The sequence below is a fragment of the Prionailurus viverrinus genome, chromosome B4, assembly GCF_022837055.1.
Source record: "Prionailurus viverrinus isolate Anna chromosome B4, UM_Priviv_1.0, whole genome shotgun sequence".
NCBI classification, from domain to species: domain Eukaryota; kingdom Metazoa; phylum Chordata; class Mammalia; order Carnivora; family Felidae; genus Prionailurus; species Prionailurus viverrinus.
This window is the reverse complement of record NC_062567.1, coordinates 68,615,912-68,639,399: the sequence shown is the minus strand read 5'-3', so window position 1 is coordinate 68,639,399 and position 23,488 is coordinate 68,615,912. Positions and strand designations below refer to the sequence as shown.

The 23,488-nt window shown below is 36.7% G+C and overlaps 1 protein-coding gene across 4 annotated transcripts in view; it reads right to left on the bottom strand.

The window, feature by feature from the left end:
• The window catches only part of TMEM117 (transmembrane protein 117), a 487,518-nt gene that overhangs the window by 155,964 nt on the left and 308,066 nt on the right, over positions 1 to 23,488 (bottom strand). For all 4 annotated transcript variants that reach the window (XM_047867676.1, XM_047867679.1, XM_047867678.1 and 1 more), the window contains one exon: positions 8,052 to 8,149. In XM_047867676.1, the coding sequence (XP_047723632.1) occupies positions 8,052 to 8,149 (98 nt within the window). The remainder of the gene's footprint in view (positions 1 to 8,051; positions 8,150 to 23,488) is intronic.

The window sequence follows — 23,488 nt, the reverse complement described above, 5'->3', positions numbered from 1 at the left end:
CTCTCCTTGTCTCTCTCTCTCTCTCTCTCTCTCTCTCTCTCTCTCTCTCTCTTTCTCCCCCCTCCCTCTCCCTCTCTGCAGGATTGTGGGTTATCATCTCCCATGCCTGGATGCTGGGTCTCAGGCCACAGCGTTTGGTAGATCAGTGATTTTTTAGAATGTTGGAAAGTACCTACAACTGTCACTAGGGTAGTTTTTGTCACTTCAAAGCACCTGTGGACAGTCCTTGGCTTTGCCATACAAGAGTAAGCTTAGGTAAGCTTTGCTTCATTCTAGGTCAGGCTGCCTGCAGATCTAGTCCCTTTCCTCTGCTGCTTTATTGCCAGTTACATTAGATACAGTATATGACAAGAGTTTATTATTATTGTACTGTTGTCAACATCTGTGCAAGCGTATACAATGGCCCCAATGTAGAAAAAGGTCTAAAAGAAAGGTGGTAAGAAGATGATTACTGTGGAAGTTAAGAAGGAAATCATTGAGAAGTATGAATGAGGTATGCAAGTGGCTGAAACTGCAAGGTTTTATAAGAAGTCTATGTCTGCATCTCGTCTGCAGAGGAGGAGGAGAAAAAGGCAGAGGAATCCCTCACTTCGAGTAAGATTAGGAAGATGTGTAAAATGTGGGAAACAGTGCAAAATTTTGTAGAAAAGCACCACCCAAATAAGCCTATAGCAGTGCCAGTGATGAATATGTTTACTGACAATGAAATGTCACATTTCTGAGAAATCCTCAAAAGGAGGCAAAGCTAGTGTCATTGGATAGGTTCCTTGTAAAAGTTGCACAAAAAGAAAGTTTATGGGGTTCCTGGGTGGCTCAGTCGGTTAAACATCTGACTCTTGGTTTCAGCTCAGGTCATGATCTTGCAGTGTCATGAGTTCAAGCCCCACGTCGTCGGGCTCTGTGCTAACAGTACGAAGCATACTTGGGATTTTCTCTCTCCCTTTCTCTCTGCCCCTCCCCATTCACAATAAACTTAATAAAGAATTTTTTAAAAAAGGTTCTATTGAGCCAAGAGATAGCAATGATTCTGTTAGTGATGGTAAAAGTCATCCTATACGATAACCCTCCTCTCTGTCTCCCTCACACCAGTCATGAAGATTTTCAAAGGTAAGTGCAGGTTACCATTTATTTTTCTTTATATTGTGTATATTCTTTATTATTTTGTATTATATTACAGTATTGTAATCATTTTCTATGAAAATTTTTGGATTGTGGAATGAATCTTCTGAGTTTCCATTATTTCTTATGGGGAAATTCGCTTTGATATACAAATGCTTTGGATTACAAGCATGATTCTGGAACAAATTATGCTCACAAACCAAGGTTTTACTGTATCTCATCCTGCAGATCTGGGCTTATTACACACCTCCCACCCCCTCACCCCCCCCAACCCCCCCGCCACAAGACCTACTCCTCTACCACAATGCCCTATCTCAGTCAATAATATCACCATCTGTTCAATTGCTTAAGCCTAAACATTCAGTGCTACCCTTGAACTTTCCTTTTGCCTCACTCCCGTAACCAATCGCCATGTTTCCTCTCACCTGGCTCCTGCTTATCCTGAGATGACACTGAGGTTCTAGTTCATTTACAAAACAATCCCTGGAGCTCTCTTAGCACCACGTCATGGCACCCACACCCAAGGCTGGCTTTGCCTGACCCCTCAACACCCTGTATTTCTCATCAGACAGAAAATTATGTTGCCAGGAGTCATTTTCTCTTTTAAAGCTATATTCTCAGTGCCACAGAAACCACCTGATGCCAAGTAACAGCAATCATAATACCATTTAAAACAAAATAATAACTAATACACAATAGTAAGTAGCAAAGCCAGGACTGAAAGCCACGCAGCAGGCTCCAGACTATGTGCTTTTAACCACTATTTTACATTGCATTCAGCACTTAATAAGTATTTACTTAAATAGTTAATAAAAACATACATTCTAAATTCAGCAAAATTAAGTCTGGGAGGGCATGTGATTGTGTTAACATGCAGGTATAAATGTATGCCTGGGAGTTACGTCTATCATGCATAAATGCAGAATTCACTTTTTAAAAGAAAATCTCCAAATAATATGACAATAATGTGACAAGACAGTAATGCAACATCAATCACCTTTTTATCCAGAAGTAGAAAACTTACATCTAGCAAGAGAGCCAGTTGAAGTAAATCCTTGGAGCTCTCTGTTTAGAAACAGCCACACTTAAATGGAGCCTGTCAACTTTGTGCAGTGTTTAAAATTAAGGTGACTGATTCAATAGGTACAGTTACCTGATTTGAGCTTGAAATGTTATTATGCTTTTCCTCAGTTCCAGAGGCAGCTTTTAATTAAAGATAGGCAACTGCTTAACAAGACACGTTGAGATGGAAGGAAAGCTGAAGGCCAGAAGACAAAATTCATCCAGAAAAAAGATACAGGTTAATTTATTATTTGAAAAGTGAGGCAAAGGGTTTTGCATACTATAGCTGTTCCAGAACTTTTCATGAATTTTTGTCTAATGTAAAAATTTTCCTTATAATTATGACAGAATTATACAGAACATATTAAATTATAATTAGTATCCTCCCCATTATAAAGCAAATAAAATGTAATACTTTCCAGGGCGCCTGGGTGGCGCAGTCGGTTAAGCGTCCGACTTCAGCCAGGTCACGATCTCGCGGTCCGGGAGTTCGAGCCCCGCGTCGGGCTCTGGGCTGATGGCTCAGAGCCTGGAGCCTGTTTCCGATTCTGTGTCTCCCTCTCTCTCTGCCCCTCCCCCGTTCATGCTCTGTCTCTCTCTGTCCCAGAAATAAATAAAAACGTTGAAAAAAAAATGTAATACTTTCCTAGTTAAACATGTAGAGTCATAGAATCGGTAGGTTTGATGAAAATTTAGAAGTGATTCCCTTTTTGTCTCCCTGAATGTGAAAATCCTTCTACTGCATCCCTGATAGATTATCTAGCCTTTGCTGGAATACTTCTACTGACAGGAAGCCCAGCCTTTCAACAGGCAAGCTCACTCAGCATTGAGAGGTTCACATTATTAGGGACATGAATCTAAATCTGCTTCCATGTGACTTACATTCATTAGCCTATATGTTAGTCTGCTTGGCCTACTATAACAGAATACCACAGACTGGCTGGCCTATAAACCACAGAAATGTATTTCTCACAATTTCAAAGGCTGGAAAGTTTAAGATCAAGGCACCAGAATTTGGTGAAGGTTCTCTTCCTGGTTCATAGCCGATGTCTTCTCACTGTTCTTCACATGGGGGAGAGGACTAGGGATCTCTCTGGAACCTTTTTTCAATTTAATTAATTTTTAGAGAGAAAGAGAGCACATGAGTGTGTGTGTGTGTGTGTGTGTGTGCGCGCGCGCGTGCGCATGAAGGTGGGAGGGGCAAAGGGAGAGAGAGAGAGGGAGACAGAATCTTAAGCAGGCTCCATGCTCAGCATAGAGCCCAATGGGGAGGCTTAATCCCATGACCCTGGGATTGTGACCTGAGCAGAAACCAAGAGTCGGACGCTCAACCAACTGAGCCACCCAGGTGCCCCTCTGAAGTCTTTTTTATAAAGGCACTAATCCCATTCATGAGGAATCTACCCTCATGACCCAAGCACCTTCTGAAGGCCTCACTTTCTAATACCATCCTATAGGACATTAAGATTTCAAAATGTGAATTTTGGAGGGACACTAACATTCAGACTATAGTAGTCCATATTCTTCCCTCTGGAGCAAAGCAAACAGAATTACTCACTCTTCAATATTTTAATCTTACAGTAGAAAATAGCATTATAGAGCTGAAAAGGATCACACAGAATAACAAAGCCCATCCCTTTTGAAGAAAAAAGAAAGAAAACTCAAAAGTAGTCATAGAGGGCGTACATCTAATTGCATGTTAGGGAGCTATTACCAAACTCCTCAGACTGACATTTCCACTGATTCTTAGGTCTTTTTATTACTTTATTCTATTTTATTGTTATCAGTTTACTCACCTAGACCATGTATATTAAGATAATAATTTCTTGATTAGCTTTTTTCTGGTGAAAGTTAAACAATTTTGCTAGACTTTACTGATGACCACGGTATTCAAAAAAGGAAAAAATAGCAGTTTGTTTCTCAGTTAAGAATTAAGATAATCATGATCAAGAGATGTCTACCCAAACCATTAGAGCACTAGATAAAGTAGTTTTTCAAATATAAAGATACTAATCACCCAAAAAATAAAAAAAATAAAATGGAATGGAAGTGAACAGTTGTACACCCGTGCACAGAGCAACACAGTGCTAACACATTACTAACATTACTAACACATTATAACACTTGTAGAATTTTCCAAGTTCTCCTGGAGCATCTAAGTAATCACAGACCACAGTTTTTACCAAATTCTTTGCCACTATAACACCTGTATTACCATTTTTCCAGCCTCACACATCAGTCTTTTTTTTTTCTTTTTTGCCATTTGCTGTCCAGCCTTTAACACAAAAATTTCAGCCTCCTGTTGTAGCAACACTTAACTTCTTGGATCAATTTCTATATTCAGCAGGATGCAGTTTCAAACAATCCCCACATCTCAGGGCCTTAACATCTGCAAAGGATTATTTCTCACTCACACTATATGATCACTGTGTTAAGAATGCTTGGTTTACACTGGTCATTCAGGGAAGGTGAATGACGAGGGCTCCAGCTAGATGTAAACTTACAGTTGCTACGAGAAATGAGCTCCCTTCAGTGCTTCTCATTGACAATTAAATGCTTCTACCTAGATGTGACACGTGCCACTTTCACTCACATTTTAATTCGCCAAAGCAAGTCATGTGGTCAGAGGGGGCAGAAAAGTGCAAAACCCTCCTGTGTCTGGAAGGCAAAGTACTGGAGTAATTGTGAAGCCCTAATGAACACCAGATTTTCCAAAGCCTCCTTCTGCCCATTCCTCTACTCATCGCAGAAGACTGTCTCCCTTATATTTTTAAATAAGGCTAAGCTTTTGGAAAATATTATCCCAAGATGCTTCCCATCAAAAGCATAAAAATTGTGTCACTAGAGAACAAATAAAATGGGGAAATAGGAGCTAACATAAATATCATATTACTTGATTTTAATATTTTTTAAATTTATTTTTATTAAAGCACAGCCCGTGCACAATGTTACATTAGTTTCAGGTGTATATTACTTGGATTTTTTTTTTTATGTCTGGTTATGCATATGTTTGCTTCAGATACAAGTGAGTGGAAATGATTTTTCATAACCCTTCTGTAAAATAGAACAGTGTATGGAATTAACCTAGGATTTAAATTCTTAGATCTTGTTCTTTTTAATTATCAAAAGGGCTGAGAAAGGGATTTTGGAAGGGAAGTTCTATAAATATTCTTCCCTTTCCCATTTAGTATTTTCAAATAGAATCACTTTAGTCTCACCCCCGGCATAAAAGCCCGTGTGCTATAGCAGCTCTGTCTTTGCACAATTACAGAAAGAGACAGGAACCATTTTCCTCAACGTAGAGACATCTATCACTAGGAATCAAGGAAGAACTCAGCCCCACAGTTACAAAGGAAACAGTATCTGACAGACATCTGTGAATTAAAGCAGCTACATGTAGGTAAAAGGTAGGTTTACCAGAACAAAATGGCATGTCGTACTGCTAAAAATGCTGCACATAATCACACTGCAACTTAGGAAAACTTTCTTTGCAAAATTTCTTCTCCAGTACAGGCTGTCCACACTAATCACCGTTCCCTTAACTGAGGCAAAACCAAAAGAAAACACCTCTTTTTGAGTGGGTAACACACAGTGTGTAAATACCATCTTTTGTTACATTTGAAACCTTGCCAATGATTTTTGTATGTTATCTCCTAGAGCTAAAAAGACAAATTCCCTTTATACTTGCTAAATCCCTTTTATCCAAAAAGTATGAACAAAACAGAAGATTTCATTACTTCCCACATAATTTCCATATTCAACTTTTTGCATCAGATTTTTCCTTTTTAAAACCATGAAAACTGTTGACAAGATAATCTAACTGTATGGAAATGGATAAAATAGGAAAAATATTTTTAGAGTGGCTTTTAAATTTTCCTCCAGTTATTTTATGTTCTCCATGATGTGAAATACCACTTTTGAGATACAACAAAAAAAATCATGTCTCAAATATATTATCTAATAATCAATAATTTTACAAAAATAATGACTATAAGAGTGTGAATTTATTGAACTGAATTGCTCTCCATTCAAGAATATTATCTGTCAGTGACTAATTAAATTATTTTTATAACATTTAAAATATGCTTTAGGTTATCCATTGTAGCTATGTTATCACATTTGTCAAAAATAAACCCATTTGTGTAAGAGCAATTGGTAATATATAGACCTGAGTAATAATGTTCAAGGAAAACATACTAAGATGCTTAAGGAATAATCCAGCATGGATTCCTCGCCTCTGAAACAGCAATTGCAATTAAGAGTAGCTAATGACAATCAGAGGGGTCTTGAGATTACTGTATGAATGGCTCACTTTTGCAAATAGTACGCATGTGACCTGAGTAACTGGCCATATTGAACAATAACCAGCAGCCTGCCTTTGAAGATGCATTAGATAATAGAAAATTTATGTAACCATAGTAAATTAATATTGTTTTAAGATAGATAGCCCATAAAATCTTTTAATATTAGTGTCTATCTTCTTTTAAATTATGATTCTTAAAACCTCTATAGAGAATTCTATAGGATAGAATGACTCCCCAGAATATCACATTCTTATAGAGGACCATTACCTAAAAAAGGATTAAGGGTAATCATTTGGAAATTTGCACAGTGATGTATCATCTGTTCTCCTAGAGGCAGTCTAGTGTAATGATTAATAACTAGGTCTCTGCAGTCAGAGACCTATGCTTATAATAATAATGCCTACCTTATAGGGTTGTCAGGATTAAATGAGTAAATACATAGAATGTTAAATACTTAGCATAGTGGTTGGAGCAAAACATATCTTCAAATATTTCCTATAGTTATTATATTATATATTATTCAGACAAGCTACATGGGGAGCTTTGACACAGGAAAAAAAAAACATGAAGGTCAAATGCACCATAAAAATAGGCCACACTTGACTCATAGAGACAAGGTATAAAAAAAGTCTACAAAATCATACTCATTTTTACAACACTATTTGAAATACATTTTGTTTACCTCTAAGAATTGAGTTCAGAATGCCATATATCTCTACCAACATTTAATTCTAGTGTTAAAGCACAAAGATGGCTTAGAATGTTTATTTTGCCCCATGATTTTTATAGTTTGTACATGAAAAGAAGAAATAAACCCCCAGAATTAAATCTAAGAACAAATAACTTTTTTTTTTCTCTATCATTTCAAAAGCCAGGTGAGCAGGGTGGAATTTATCAGGCACAAGTGATCATCCATTCCAACACTCTGTGTGTTAGTGCACACCTTTTCAAATATTAGGTTGAATCTGTACTTGGCCAGTGCCCTTCTTACTTTCTATTCTTATATCTTCTGTTTAAAGTTCTTCAATTACACATCAATAGTATTGACTCTACAAACAACAAAGTTCCATAAGACATGGATTTTTTTTTTTTTAATTGCAATGATTGGTCTGGAGAGCTAAAGGAAATTACGTAAAGAAGGAATGCCAATGAGCCAGATGTGATTTGTAAATAGGTTCCCTCTCTGTACAACTTCTTCAAAGCAAAATTATATCCTGTCAAATGTACTGGAAATTTAGAATTTACTGGAGACATTTTTATGGCAGATTTCATTGATGAAAATTATAGCTTGTTTTTGCTGAATAAAAAACTTACTTACCTCTGGTAAAATACGTATTATTTTATTAGTAAATGTATCTCTTGAAAATGTGCATATGCAACAATGTGTAAGCAGAAAGTAATTCATAAAATAATTAGGATTATGGTTTTAATCATCTTAATGGAGCATAATATCCACTAGAAATGGCTCTCTACATAGAATTCTATATATCTAAAAAAACTACATCCAGCTCAAGTTCTTTGTGAATGATGGAAGGCTAAAAATCGATAAATGAAACACTCTCTTACCAGAATAAAATGATCCTAACATTTCCTTTCTTCCAGAAAGCTCTTGCAGATTTTCCCCAATCAGGATAGGGTTTGTCCTGAAGCATCATATCAGTGACCTGAAGCCACAAAAGGAACTTATTTAGCACTTTCAGAAATCTTACATTCAGGTTTAAATATGGATATAACTTACGCTTTATTGAGAATATGTAAGTATTTTAACACTTAAACATATACAGAGATAAAATTAAGAAGAATATATTTCCTCAGTTTAATTTTTTTTGCAGTTCATTTGACTTTACAAAATGAATGAGCAGATTGAAGGTCGTCTAACACGTCAAGTACTGAGACTTTTTTAAAAACATCGATCAAGATTACCTTACATGAGAAGGCATCTTTAAGATACCATGAACTTCTTCATAGAAGCAAAACATACATAACAAATAAAATACCATACTTTTTGCTTGTCTAAATCAGAAACTCCAAAATCTAAATATTTCTTTGTATGTATAGATTATTAACTGTATCACTAGTCAAAATATTACTACCTTTGTCTCTGTTTTTTTTTTTTCAGTGTTATGTGAGGAATGGGACTTGACCCAGTTTTACAGCATATTTTAATAGCCTAGCATTCTCCCACCTCCATGCCATCTGCAGTCCTACATCTTTTTCCAAAAATGTTCTACCTCTCTTTCTCACCTGCAGATTCTGCCCATCTTCTGAGGCCTAGGCAAAGTCACATCACCACTGTGATGCCCTCACTGCCCCTCCAACTAGTTCTGGATCCACCTTTCCGATGTCCCTTATTGCTTTCTACTTTCTATTTGACTTACTTATGTACATTTGTTCTCCCTCCACTAGGCTTTAAAATCCTTAAAGGTGAAGATTTGTCACTATATCCCTTTGAATAGCTAAGGTTCTTTTATATAAAAGACTGCAAAATATTTGCCTAAAGAAAAAATAGCAAAATGATTTGATATAAATGCTTGTTTTTAAAAATGCATTAACAAAATAAATTTCTCATTGGCCACATCCCACATTAATGGTTTCAGGAAATGTCCAAAGTATTATACACAACCGATTATAAGAGCATTTTAAAGAATCTGATGGGATGGGTAATGAATTTCCTTCTTTCCTCTAATAAAGGAAAACATATTTGGTGTATGTGTATACACACACAAACACACACTTCTTCCTTTTTCCAGGAAATTTACCTTCCCTTCAAGAGAAGAGGATATTGTTCCATTAATTGGATTTTTATTTATTTATTTATTTTGAGAGGGAGAAAGAGAACATCAGCATGAGAGGGGCAGAGAGAAAGGGAAAGAGAAAATCCCAAGCAAGCTCTGCACTGTCAGTACAGAACCCAGTGCAGGGCTTGAACCCACAAACAGCGAGATAATGACCTGAGCTGAAACCAACAGTCGAACACCTAACCCATTGAGCCACACAGGCACTCCTCATTAATTGGATTTTTATTTAATGACATTCAAATTCAAATAGGGCCAATTCAAAATTAAGAAAATTTATATGGAATCAGATATACTGAATTGAGTAACAAAGAATTTTCATCATCCATTAAAAAATACCTCTTTCTTGGTGTTAATATAATATTGCACTCACATGTAACTTCCAACAATGGCCTGACCTGGAATGGGTGAGATTTAATCATTTATGGTGAAAGATTTTGATTCGGTGGGGAGTCCTTCTGGATCAATGACACCTTCAGTAGTACTAGACTTTCTGTGGAAGGCACATCAATTCTCAAGCAAGCCCATCTTATTGCGCTATACAACATCCAAGAAATGGTCTCTGGAAACATTCATAGCATGCAAGAACACAGGCTCATTTAAAATGCAATCAGAACAGAGGTTAAGGAGCCCAGTCTCCAGGAGATATTCAATCTTAATTCTTTATATTCTTTCTCAACATAATTTCTTGGACTAGGACTCCCACATTACTCCTGGTTGATGAGAACCAAAGAAAGTTCACTGATCTTCATGGAATAACACTGCAGATTTATGTCAGCTCTAACATAGGGCTTACAATCATTTTGTGTGAGGTAGCTTTGAATCTTCAAATCAACAAATGCCATAGTTTTAATACGAACCCTCAGTTAACTCTTTGAAATCATTAATTATATTGATAATTGTGAATGCAACTAACATTTAAAATTCAAAAGGGAACAACATTGATTTCACTTTTTAAAAAAAAATTATGATTTTCTCATCTATTTTCTTCTTCCCAACAATTTAAAGTTACAACTTTTTACTTTCTTACTCTAATGTACATGCATTGTATCTTCAATCAAATAAAATTCATGATATTTGTCAAAATGAACAAAGGGAGATGATAGAATAAAATTTAACCATGGGCACCTGGGTGGCTTAGTTGGTTAAGCATCTGACTCTGGATTTCATCGCAGGTCATGGGATCAAGCCCTGTATCAGGCTCTGTGCTGACAGCATGGAGCCTACTTATGATTCTCTCTCCCTCTCTCTCTGACCCTTCCTCATGTACGCTCTCTCTCTCTCTCTCAAAATAAATAAAAATTAAATTAAATTAAATTAAATTAAATTAAATTAAAAATAACCATGAATCAAGTGAGTTACACTGTTACTAAAAAGTGAATAAAAGCAAAAGTAGAAAAATTTAAATTGCATGTATTCTTGGGCATAATAAGAGTTTTATATCATACCTTCCCTTGAGGAAAGAATTGTTATTCTTCCAAACAACAATTTCATCCACTACTCCTTTGTAACTTTCTTGAATAGCAAGTCTTGTGTCCATTTTTATTTATTTATACAAAACCTCAAGGATAAGTAAATACTTTATAAATATTTCATGTTATACCAGCTTCTTAAAAGATTTAATTAATTCTGTTCAGCAATATTCACCCTGTTCCAGAAAAAAAGTCTACACGGTAATAAATATTTCCAAGGAACAGAATGATTACTGTGTAGATTTTATTCAATTTTCAATGTTTTCTCCAGGGCACTTTCTGAGAAATACTTATTATATTTTCTAGAAGAAGGCAATCTGCTGCTATATGACCAATAATTATAGCATCATGTTTTGTAAAAATGACATTGAAGAATAAAGAATTTTCTCAGGAAAATGACAAGATGAGGCAAAAAAAAAAAAAAAAAAAAAAAAAGAACCACACACACACACACACACACACACACACATTTTTTTTTTTTTCCTGATGCCAGACAGCTGGTCTTTTTCACTCCCCAGCTCCAACTCTTTATTTTAAGTCATATCATCAGATCAATGTCAGGTCACTTGCAGCTAAATTGGCAGGAGCAGAGACAGTCATTAAAGGGATGCATTCAATAAAGAAAAAAATCCAATTACCTTCTGCATTAGAGAAATCAAATTCATTTCTGTTGGTGGTCAAGGACAGTCTTTGTGGGAAAAGATGCAGGAAAGGCAGGACTAAAGACCATGCACAAAGGGTGCTATGTAGCATAAATATAATGCAAAACTTGTTGATGCTTCTCCCAGAGGAAGATTATTAGAATTTGAAATTGCAGGTCTTTCTTTCCAAGCTGGAAAAATTTAACTCTTTGAGTCTCATAGATCTTGTCACTCTCCCTTTCCTCCCTATGAGGTCTGTGCACACAACTCAGAACTTCATTACATCCCTTATCACATTATGCCTTGTCAGGTAGTCTTTCTCAGTAAAATATAAGCTACTGTAGGGCATAGGTATTGTACATTCTGAGCATGAGCATGAATGTTGAGATTTCAAAGTCAGTAAATGATTGTAAAAGCAATTTATCTCTACAGAAATCTAACTGGAAACTTTGCTCCCCTAAGTGGAAGCTGAGCAGAGAGGACATGGGGGTAAAAATGGCAACAGAAAGACAGCAGTGACAACAGCAATACCATACGTTTGCTATAGAGCTTCATGGATTACAAAGCTCCTGGAGGTATTTTTCTTAATAATTGTCAAAGCAGCCTTATAAAGTAAGTTGCTATTTTCCACTTTCCACCAATGGAGAAAGAGAAGTCAGCGAGATGAAATAACCCATCAGGATCACACACGGAATGCACTGTTATGTGGGCCAGTTGTGGAGACAGCCTGCCGGCTGACTTCTGAGTTTTTTCTCTTACTAGCTTTTTATTTGCAACAAAGGAAATGTGCAACAAAGTAATTAATCTCTCTGGGCCTCAGCTTCTTATTCTCCATGTATGGACACACCATAGGTATTAGCAGATGTTACAAGAATTATTGATGTTTTTTTGTTATCTAAAACTTCTACCCAGGGGCGCCTGGGTGGCTCAGTCGGTTGGTTGGCCGACTTTGACTCAGGTCATGATCTCAAGGCTGGTGAGTTAAAGCCCCACGTCGGGCTCTGTACTGACAGCTTGGAGCCTGGAGCCTGCTTCGGATTCTGTGTCTCCCTCTCTCTACCCCTGCCCCACTCGCACTCTGTCTCTCTGTGTCTCAAAGGTAAATAAACATTAAAAAAAATTAAGACTTCTACCCATTTAGTCAAGTATAAAGACATTAAACAATTGTTTGTAGGCTACATTGCTCTCATGGCCTGCATTTGCTTTATGTGACTGCGTTAAATGATTGGATTTAGAGTCAAAGGGTTTGACAATCAGTCTCATCTCTTCCATAAAGACAAGACTATAAGATACTGAACTATTAGAAAATGATAAAGATAGAGCATAATGTTAAAATATGTCCAGTCTAAAATTGCTATAAAAAAATAAAACTTATTGCCAAAGGCTGCAATAATCTAAGAAGGCTTCACAGAAGATTTGTATAATAAAACTGACCACTGATTTGTATCCTGTATCATTCTCCAATTTTGCCAGGTTTTTCTTAGCTTGATTATAAACTACGCACACACAGGTACTACATACTATATCTCTAGTCTTACTTGATACAGTTTTAGGTTAAGCATGTGATATTAATGAAAAATATTGATGAAATAGAGATAAAAGTTCATAATATAATAATAATAACCGTGGCTACATAGTGCCCCTCTTGAGGTAGTTATTATATAGCAGAGTATCATTTAAGAAAAATAAGTGTCATTCTCTTAACAAGCATATACATTAAGGATATTAATGAACAAGCATATACATATAATTTTCCACGCTATTTTGCAAGTTATTTCATTTTAATAATATATTTTGAACATAATCATATATCAGTACATATATAGCTATTTAAATAGTTTCTTCTTAGGCAAGGTTTCAATTGTATAGAGCCAGAGTTAGTCTCTGGAAAATTCTTCTAAATCTTTAAGGTCATATATGCAAGAAGCCTGATAGAAGTTTCCTTAAATTTTAACACAACCTTGAAATTTTTCATATAATTGTAAATAAGTTTTAAAAATGAAAGAAACCTTTCTAGACATCATTAATTAAAAATAAATTTTAATTTAAAATAAATAAAAAATTTCTTCTTTTTTTCTTCTTTCACCATGCATTTACTATGTGCTTTCCACTGAAATACAAAATGTTTCCATTTGGTTCTAATTACTACCTTTATAATTAAAGTTCATTTAACATATATATTATTTATTTCAATTTTTATTTACTCCCTAGTATGAGCATTGACTAACTTATTTAATTTCTGCTTCTTCTCCCTCTGCCTTCTCTCCTTCCATTACCCTACTATACTTATATTATTTTATCCTACTAACTTTTTGACTCTTTGAATATCCTATGTCCCTTTTTTATTTATCATCTTTAAATAGTATCTTCTTCCCTCATCTATAAAGATGGGAAAATCAGAACATTATGCTTTCTTACACTATTCATCATTTCTGTGTTGTTAGGGTTTGGGAGCATTTCTCTTAACCCTGGTTCTACAATTAAATGGACTCAATGATCTTTTTCAGTACACTTGCTGGAGTTTTCCCACTACTTTCAAAGTTTGTACTTTGTTCTACAACACATTCTCCAGGAAAGGGCATGAGAGCAATGTAGCCTACAAACAATTGTTTAACGTCTTTATACTTGACTAATAATTAGACTGTAAAATTATTGAGTCATTGTTTGTTTGTTTGTTTGTTTGTTTAGCTTGGCATTAAAGGCATGGCTTCACTTTCTTAATACTGTTGAGTGATACCATGGAGAAATCTAAGATAACTCAAAATGGGATTTTTTTCCCCATCTTTACAGGTGAATTGGTTTTTATTGCTTACATGCCCAAAGTATTCTTTTTTCTATCTTGAGTATTACAATTTTGCTAAGTTTATTGATGGTTGTCTGTCACTTTTCCAGGCATGATTGGTGCTTTCAACCTAAGGATTCAAGTTTTTCTTTACTCTGTTAACTGTTCTGAGAATCCTTAAGTATTATTTTTCTTTTCCTTTATTTTAGTTCTATTGTTTAGTTCTATTGTTAGAGAAACAATTCTGCAGACACTGGTTGTCTTTGTCTTCTATGTGTATCCTTTCTAGCTTTAATTTCCACTCCCTCAGTTGTGTCCCTTACCTTGATTTTGGGTGTGTCGATTAATATTTGTGGAGAGTCTAATTTAACCTTTATTTCTCTAATTTTCTTCCTTTTGCATTTCTTTCCTGAGACTACCATCCCATTTCATCCTCTGTTGTCTCACAACATGAGATCTCCAAACTCTTGTACCATTGCTTTGGAAACTTATAAAGACAATGACTTCACTAATTGTTTTTTAATTCCCTGGGGTTTTGTTAATCACAATTTTCCTCTGCTCCATAGTATCATTTTTCTGGTGAAAGTTCTTCACCTGCTACTGGATTTTCTTCTTATTTTCTGCCTCTGTTATTCTTAGAGACAAAGTTCTCATGGTGGTTCCTTTGGAGTTGACTGCCATCTGAATGACATGAGTTTTTCCTGGACTAGCATTCTGCAAGAAGCTCATATTGGTTGCGGCGGGGGGGGGGGGGGGGCACTGCAGGGGCAGGGCCCACTCTCAATCATCATCTCCCCCCCCCATCCCTAATGCTCCAGACCTGTCAGGGAATGCCACCTTCCTTGGAGAATTATCCAAGAGATAAGTCGTCACCACATCTCCTCTTAGCATTGTCTTGAAACTTAGTGATAGTCACTACGTTTGGCAATCCTCCATCATGAAGATTGTGCTTCAGAGTTAAAGATATGATTTAGTCTTATTTATGATAAAGTTAACATCTCCGATTCTTATATTCCATGTTCTTTGGGATGGTTGCCAAAATATTCCTACTTTCAAATGAAAATTCTATATTGCTATTTAAAGTGGTCATTAAAAGGCTTATTTATGTGACATGTATTTTTGGCAATTTTGAGGCCATTTTGTCAAAAGTGATTACTACATCTGTGATACTCTCGTCTGTTTAAATGGTACCTATCAGATGACCTAAATAACATGTAAAACCAGCTTTTAATTAACCTTGTTTTAGATTATCTTCCCCAAATACAACTTTGTTAAAAATAAAATAATTAAACATAATACGAGGTTTTGTAGGGATTTGAACATAAGGCAGTTTCAGATTTTCTGGGAGAGGATTTTGAAGAAAAGTTTTGCTTTATATTCAGCGTATGTCATAATATAAAATTTTAATTAGGTTATCTGGCTACCCATATCTATTATATAAGTGAAATGTGAGAAGTATTTAGTCAATGGAAGGGTAAGTGTTCTATGAGAGCATTTCATACGTAGAAATTTCATCTCTTAAAGATAATAGTGATAATGGTCTTCCAGTAGTATGATAGTGTCTTCCATTTATCTACAGCAAAATATGCCACCAGCAACTGATGATTTTCATGGATATCTAGAATTACTTTTAAACACCTGGATAATTGTTATCATGACCAAGATATTTTTGTTTTTTAGTTCCTTGTCCACTTAAGACAGCTAATTCAGACTATCAAAGATACGTCACCCCATCACTGTAGTATTCTTTTCCTGACTTTGTTAATACCACTTTTATTTGAATTTCATTGAGGCATATACAGGTGCATGCCAGAAAAATTACTTAGATAGAATTATAAGCCAGTAGTATTACTAAGCATGAACAGGCAATTAACACCAAGTTTTCAATATCAAGCAATCCCATATTTTGGCAAATGCTTTGAAATTCCCTAGGGTGGTTCATTCAGGGACAGGTAGAAAGTTACAAAGTTCTTTGAATTTATAAAAGCAGACTTTGTATTTGCGGACTTTTGCTTCCCAAAAAATTGTAGTTACAAATATATTCATTTACCAATAGCCAAAGCCAACATCAAAACGAGTGCATATTGGAGCAAATGGGTGGCTCAGTCAGTTAAGTGTGACTCTTGATTTCAGCTCAGGTCACGACCTCATGGTTGGTGGGTCCTAGCCCCTCATAGGGCTGTGTGCTGACAGCACAGAGCTTGCTTGGGATTCTCTCTTCCCTCTCTCTCTGCCCCTGCCCTGCTTGTGCACGTCTCTCTCTCTCTCTCTCTCTCTCTCTCTCTCTCAAAATAAATAAACATTGTTTAAAAAATGAGTACATCCTTACATACCCAGTCCAAGAGGGCAGACTGCTTATCGTTATGAAGAACATGAGCACTGACAGAGAGTTATGACCCACTGATGACAAACCAATGACACAAGGAAATGTCAGCACTTAAATTGGAAAGGAGAAGACGGTGAGCAGGGCTCCAGTATGTCTTTTAATTGCTCATTTTACTTCTTTGCTTCTAAGCAGATGAATAAAAAGTCCTTACCTACAATGCATATGTATCCCAAATTCCTCCCAACAGTATCATTACCATATTGAGGAGTCTGACTCCATTTTTTGGTCTTTTTTTCTTTTTTCTTTCTTTTTTTTCCTTTTCATTGAAGCATGTTGACATATAAAATTATATTCGTTTCAGGTGTACAACTAATTATATTAGTTTCAGGTGTACAGTGATTTGACAATTCTATACATAACAAAATGCTCTCAACAAAAAGTATAGTTATCATGTGTCACCACATGATTTGTTATTATAATATTGACGATATTCCTTGTGCTGGACTTTTCATTCCCATGCCCTTTTTATTACTAGAAGTTTCAACTTCTTAATCTCTTCACTTATTTTGCATATCCCCCCACCTCCCTCCCCTCTGGCACCCCCTAGTTTGTTCTCTATTTATGAAGTTCCATTTAAAAAAAAATAACTGCTGACAACTTTTAAGCCTCACTGCTCCCTCTTCCTCTTCCCCACACCTGGGAAAGCTAAGAAAATCCTGTGCTCCTTACCCTGGAACAGCAGGAAGTTCAAACCATGTGCAGGAACCCTCACCCTGGCTCCACCCCTTACCCACTATAAAAACCCCACACCAGTCTTTTTACCTGACTCTTTTCAGGCACTTCTGGATCTCTTTGAGAGCCATCCTGCTCTCCCCAGAAAGTTCACTATATGAGGAATAAACCTTTTCATATCTTCTTGGTGCAAATGTGACATCTTCATTCTTGGCATCTGAATAAATTTGGGATGGAAGGGCCATCTTTTTCAGAGTGCTCACACAGTAACAAACCCAACAAGTAATCATAAATGAGGTTTCCGGTGATTTTTTTTTCTCATATCTTGTTTGGGAGGCTACCTTTTTCTTATGGACTCTTGGCATCTTATAATGCAAATATATTCTGTCACTAAACAGCAGTGCAAAAGGCCTGCTGGAATTGAGGAATTCAGAGATTTCTAAGAGACTATGTCAAGGAAACTTCACTGTATTCCTGAAACTGTAGCTCCGTGCATCAAAGCCTGACATTATATAACAACAAAGGCTAATATTGTATAAATTATTCATATAAAATAGGGAGAAATTAAAAGTTCCAAATTTTAGTAGCTATATCCTGAACATAAACTGAGATTCCGTAAAATGCAAAGATCTAAAGTAGCTGAATTAACCCTGCTAATATACTCACCCCCAGAGTATAACCTCCATCACTGCAAGCATCTTGTCCATTTTGTTCACACAGTGTCCCCATGATCTAACATTGTATATAGTAGACTGTAAACTCTCAGTCAACATTTACTGAATGGGTGGATGAAAAAAAGGATACATGGTGAATGAATGAACAAAAGGGAATCAAGAAGAACATGGAATACAGAAGAGACCAGTGAGGAAGGCTAGAAAAAATAGCACATTCCAAGTAGCTCTTTCCTTGTTCTGCTTTTAAAGCCTCTCTAGCAATTAGTGTTGATGATGGTGCTAACAGAAATGGTGACGGCAGTGGTGGGAGGAGGAGGAGGAGGACATGAATGGTAGAGTACTCCCTTTCCTTCCAATCCCATCCCTTCACTGCCTGGAAAGCTAGGAAAACAGAGGGCATTTAGAGTTAAATTCTAAAAAGAGGTAGAGGTCATCTTTGTGAACTTCCGGAAAAATAAAGAAATCAAAGATAATTTCAAACAAGAGGAATATTAAGCCTAAGATGCATACTTACTCCCATTGTCCATGTGCACAACATATCTGCTTTATTGTAAATATATTTGTAGATTAACTAAAGAAGGACACATATGAATCAGATATTTTAAAGACTACAAAGCAGTACACTTCCATGTGCCTTGTATTTGGTATTAATTTATTGAACAGTTCTGGGGGAGAATGGGGTATAGTGGCATCTGGAGTTGGGACAGTGCCCAGCCTCTGAATCCTTACGTGTTGGGACCTTTGCATCCCTAAGAGCATAGCATTATTTTCTTATCCTCTGCTTAAGTCAATCTAAGGAAAAACAAAATTTAAATTGCATTTCTTTCACAATAGGGAAATATTGTACTGTATAGGACAATGCGTGTTGTTTGTTCCCTTTTGCTGACCCCTAGCCCCCAAGAGACACACCATACCACATACACAGGCATGCATATACAATCAGTCGTACACAACAGCACTTCTCACTGAGACAAAGAAAGACCCAAGGTCCAACCAGAAAGGATTATGCATATTCAGTGAGGAATATTAGCTAAGTATACAATTAAGTAAATGGAAACCATGGAGGAACGTTTTCTAAATTACCTAGATATGGCTTGAAAGAATTGCTACAAGAAGTATCTGAAAATCACTGGAAAACATCAACTGGTGAACACTAAACCTGGAATGTATTCTACAGCTTTTTAGAAGCACAACCAGGGTTTCATAAAGCATGAATATTAATGCACCTGCTTATTATCTCCAATGATAGCCTGCACTGCTTTTGTGATGTATTGCACCTTATTGCTGGATCCCTACTGATTTACAATGAGTCATGGACTGTTTTATTATTAAGTAAGGAAATTGGGCATGTCTCAGAATATAGAAGCATTTAGAAAAAGATACCTGAATCACCTGAATACAGAAATATACACAATCAAAAAGTACCTTCCCAGGCAAGGTCTGCAGAGTTCCAAATGGTGTGTTAACAAATGCAAAATAACTACAACATCCCCCAGTACGATTTGCTTTACACCACATTGAATTATAATTAGAATAAATAGAAAGAAAGAGACTACTGATTTTGCTGAGCAAAAAGCCAGCAGAAAAATATTTACACCACCTTCTGACATGCTATTCTTCTTGGGTGGCCAAATTACAAAATGACAGTAGCCCAATATTACATGGCTGAGAACTTATTTTTGGTTTCTGGCTTGAAAGAATGAGGATTTTCAGCATGCATACCTTCTCTACCTTGTTAACATAAATGACTATTACTAGAGAAATGAATTATAAAAATATACCATATATGATGACTTTGTGACAGTATATATGAATGGAGAACCAACAGGGAAATCTATAAAGGATGTTTTTTTAGAAATTTAACTAAAAGAACCGTTATCCACCAAGGAGCCCTTGGAACACAGAAAGGGCAAACATCTCAAAAGGAAACTCAATCTTGGGGAGCCAAGATGGTGGAACAGCATGGAAGTTTTTTGTGTGTCTCACATCCATGAAATACAGCCAGACCAACACTAAACCATCCTGCACATCTAGAAAACTGTCTGAGGATTAACACAACAATCTGCACAAACTGAAACAAAGCACTCAGTAGGTACGCACTGCAGAGAGGTGAACATGGAGAGCAAGAAGCCATGGTGAGCAGGGAAGTGCTTTTACAGGCAGACAGAGAACAGAGAAGGCAGGGGTGGGGGGGAAATACAGGAAAAGCACCCTGCCCCAAAAGCAGCTGGAGAGAAAGTGGAAAATTGGAAACAGCTACAGGGACTAAACTGAAAAGGGAGAAGGAGAAAGGAAAGGGTTTAAATTCCAAAAGAGTGTAACAGGGGGACTGCAGAGTCTGCAACTCCACAACTCCATACCTGGCAGTGCCCTGGTGGGAAGGGCAAATCTCCAGGAACAGAGTGGGGTCTGGGAGGTTCTTCGGCCACAAGGGGAAAAGCAGTTCCACTGCTGGAAGGACATTTGATAGAGACTGCTGAAGCCACCTGGTCCCAGCAGACCCCAGAAAACGGCCACATTCGCTGGTGCTGGAACAAGGTTGTTAAAGGTGAAGCATGGTGCCAGATGTGTGTTGTGATTTTCCATAATCCCTGAAATGCAGCTGGGCACTATCTCACAAAATTTTTCTGGGGCAGGCTGGCACCTGGCTGCAGTCTCAGGGTGCCGGCAGCAGCAGGGTCCAGCAAGTGTTGCTGGGTGCACCAGACATTCCGCCATTGCTCATTTAGCCATTGCTCGGTGAGACCCCTCCCCTCCCCCCGCCCTGCAGAGAGGCGGAACAGGTCAAAGCCTCAGTTCTTCAGAAGTAAGGGGCCAGGTAAAACAGCCTCATCCAAGACAAAACTCAGGAGAGAGGTACTGCCTGGGGCTTGATCACAGAGAGTGAGAAAGCAGGGACTGGACGAAAGCTGAAGACAGAGGACAGGTGCGCAACTGCTGATCTGGGAGAACAGACTGGGTAGCTGGGTGGCGCCATTTTCACCACTCACGCGCATACGCATACGCACTTAAAAGCTCCACAACAATTCACTCCAGTAGGCTAGCATCGCCATCTAGTGGAGAACAGAGCCGTTACACTAAGCCCCGCCCAACTGGGCCAACCTCATTCTTCAAGAGCACAAGTCTCACCGCCTGCTTAGTTTATGGACTATAAAGTGCTTCATAGTTTGACTTCTAAGGGAAAACAAAGTAATTTCAGTCATATTTCAGTCTGTTAGCAGGTACATCTATTTAATTTTCTTTCTTTTTTTTCTCTTTTTCACATCTTTTTCTTGAATACAGAAAGAAAAAATTCACTTTTGTTTTCAATTTTTATTAAAATATTTATAATTTTTACTATATTTTTTAGTTTTGTGTAAATTTTTTTCAAATTCTATTTTACTTCCATCATTTTATATTAGTCTACTACAGTATATTCATTTTCAAATTTAAAATGATTTCCTTTTTCTTTTTCTTTTTTTCTCTTTTTCATTTCTTTTCTTTTTCTTGAACACAGAAAGAGGAAAAAATCATTTTTATTTTTAATTTTTATTAAAAATATTTTTCCTTAATTTTTTTCTACTATATTTTTTATTTTCTGTAAATTTTTTCAAGTTCTATTTTACTCCCATCATTTCATTATAGTCTACTTCAGTGTATTCATTTTTTTAAATTCTCAAACAATTTCCTTTCCCCCGCCCCCATTTTTGTCTCTAATCTATCAAACCACTTTCAACACCCAGAACAAAACACACCTAGGATCTAGCATCATCTATTCGATTTTTGTGTGTGTTTCTAATTTTTTAATTTTAATATTTTGTTAACTGTATTTTTTTAATTTTAATTTTTCTACCTCATTAATTCTTTTTCTCCCTTCAAAATGATGAAATGAAGGAATTCACCCCAAAAGAAAGAACACAAAGAAACGACACCCTGGGATTTAACCAACACAGATACAAGCAAGATGTCTGAAACAGAATTTAGAATCATGATAATAAGAATACTAGCTTGAGTCAAAAATAGATTAGAATCCCTATCTGTGGAGATAAAAGAAGTAAAAAGTAGAATGAAATTAAATAGAAATTAAATGCTATAACTGAGCTGCAATCACGGATGGATGCTGCGGCAGCAAGGATGGATGAGGCAGAACAGAGAATCAGTGATATAGAGGACAAACTTATGGAGAATAACGAAGCAGAAAAAAAGAGGGAGATTAAGGCAAAAGAGCACGATTTAAGAATTAGAGATATCAGTGACTCATTGAAAAGGAACAACATCAGAAGCATAGGGGTCCCAGAAGAGGAAGAGAAATAGGGGTAGAAGAGTTATGTGAGCAAATCATAGAGGAAAACTTTCCTAACCTGGGGAAAGACACACACATCAAAATCCAGGAAGCACAGAGGACCCCATTAGATTCAACAAAAACCGACCAACAACAGGGCATATCATAGTCAAATTCACAAAATATTCAGACAAGGAGAGAACAATGAAAGCAGCAAGGGAAAAAAAATCCCTAACATACAAGGGAAGACAGATCAGGTTTGCAGCAGACCTATCCACAGAAACTTGGCAGGCCAGAAAGGAGTGGTAGGATATATTCAGTGTGCTGAATCAGAAAAAATATGCAGCCAAGAATTCTTTACCCAGCAAGGCTGTCATTCAAAATAGGAGAGATAAAAAGTTTCCCAGACAAACATTAAAGGACTTTGTGACCACTAAACCAGCCCCGCAAGAAATTTCAAGGGGGACTCTCTCAGGGGAGAAAAGCAACAAAGATTAGAAAGGACCAGAGAACACCACCAGAAACTCCAACTCTATAAACATCATAATGACAATAAATTCATATCTTTCAGTACTCACTCTAAACGTCAATGGACTCAATGTTCCAATCAAAAAACATAGGGTAACAGAATGGATAAGAAAACAAGATCCACTTATATGCTGTTCACAAGAGACCCGCTTTAGACCTAAAGACACCTAAGATTTAAAATAAGGGGATGGAGAACCATCTATCATGCAAATGGTCAACAAAAGAAACCCGGAGTAGCCATACTTATATCAGACAATCTAGACTTTAAGATAAAGACTGTATCAAGAGATGCAGAAGAGCATTGTATCATAATCAAGAGGTCTAGCCACCAAGAAGACCTAACAATTGTAAACACTTATGCGCCAAATGTGGAACAGCCAAATATATAAGTCAATTAACCACAAACATAAAGAAACTCATCGATAGTAATACCATAGCAGTAGGAGACTTCAACACCCCACTCACAGCAATAGACAGATCATCTAATCAAAACATCAACAAGGAAACAATGGCTTTGAATGACACACTGGACCAGATGGACTTAACAGATATACTCAGAACATTTCATCCTAAAGCAGCAGAAAATACATTCTTCTCCAGTATATATCGAACGTTCTCCAGAATAGACCATATACTGGGACACAAATCAGCCCTAAGTAAGTACAAAGAGATCGAGATCATACCGTGCATATTTTCAGACCACAACATTATGAAACTCGAAATCAATCACAAGAAAAAATTTGGAAAGGTAACAAATACTTGGAGACTGAAGAACATCCTACTAAAGAATGA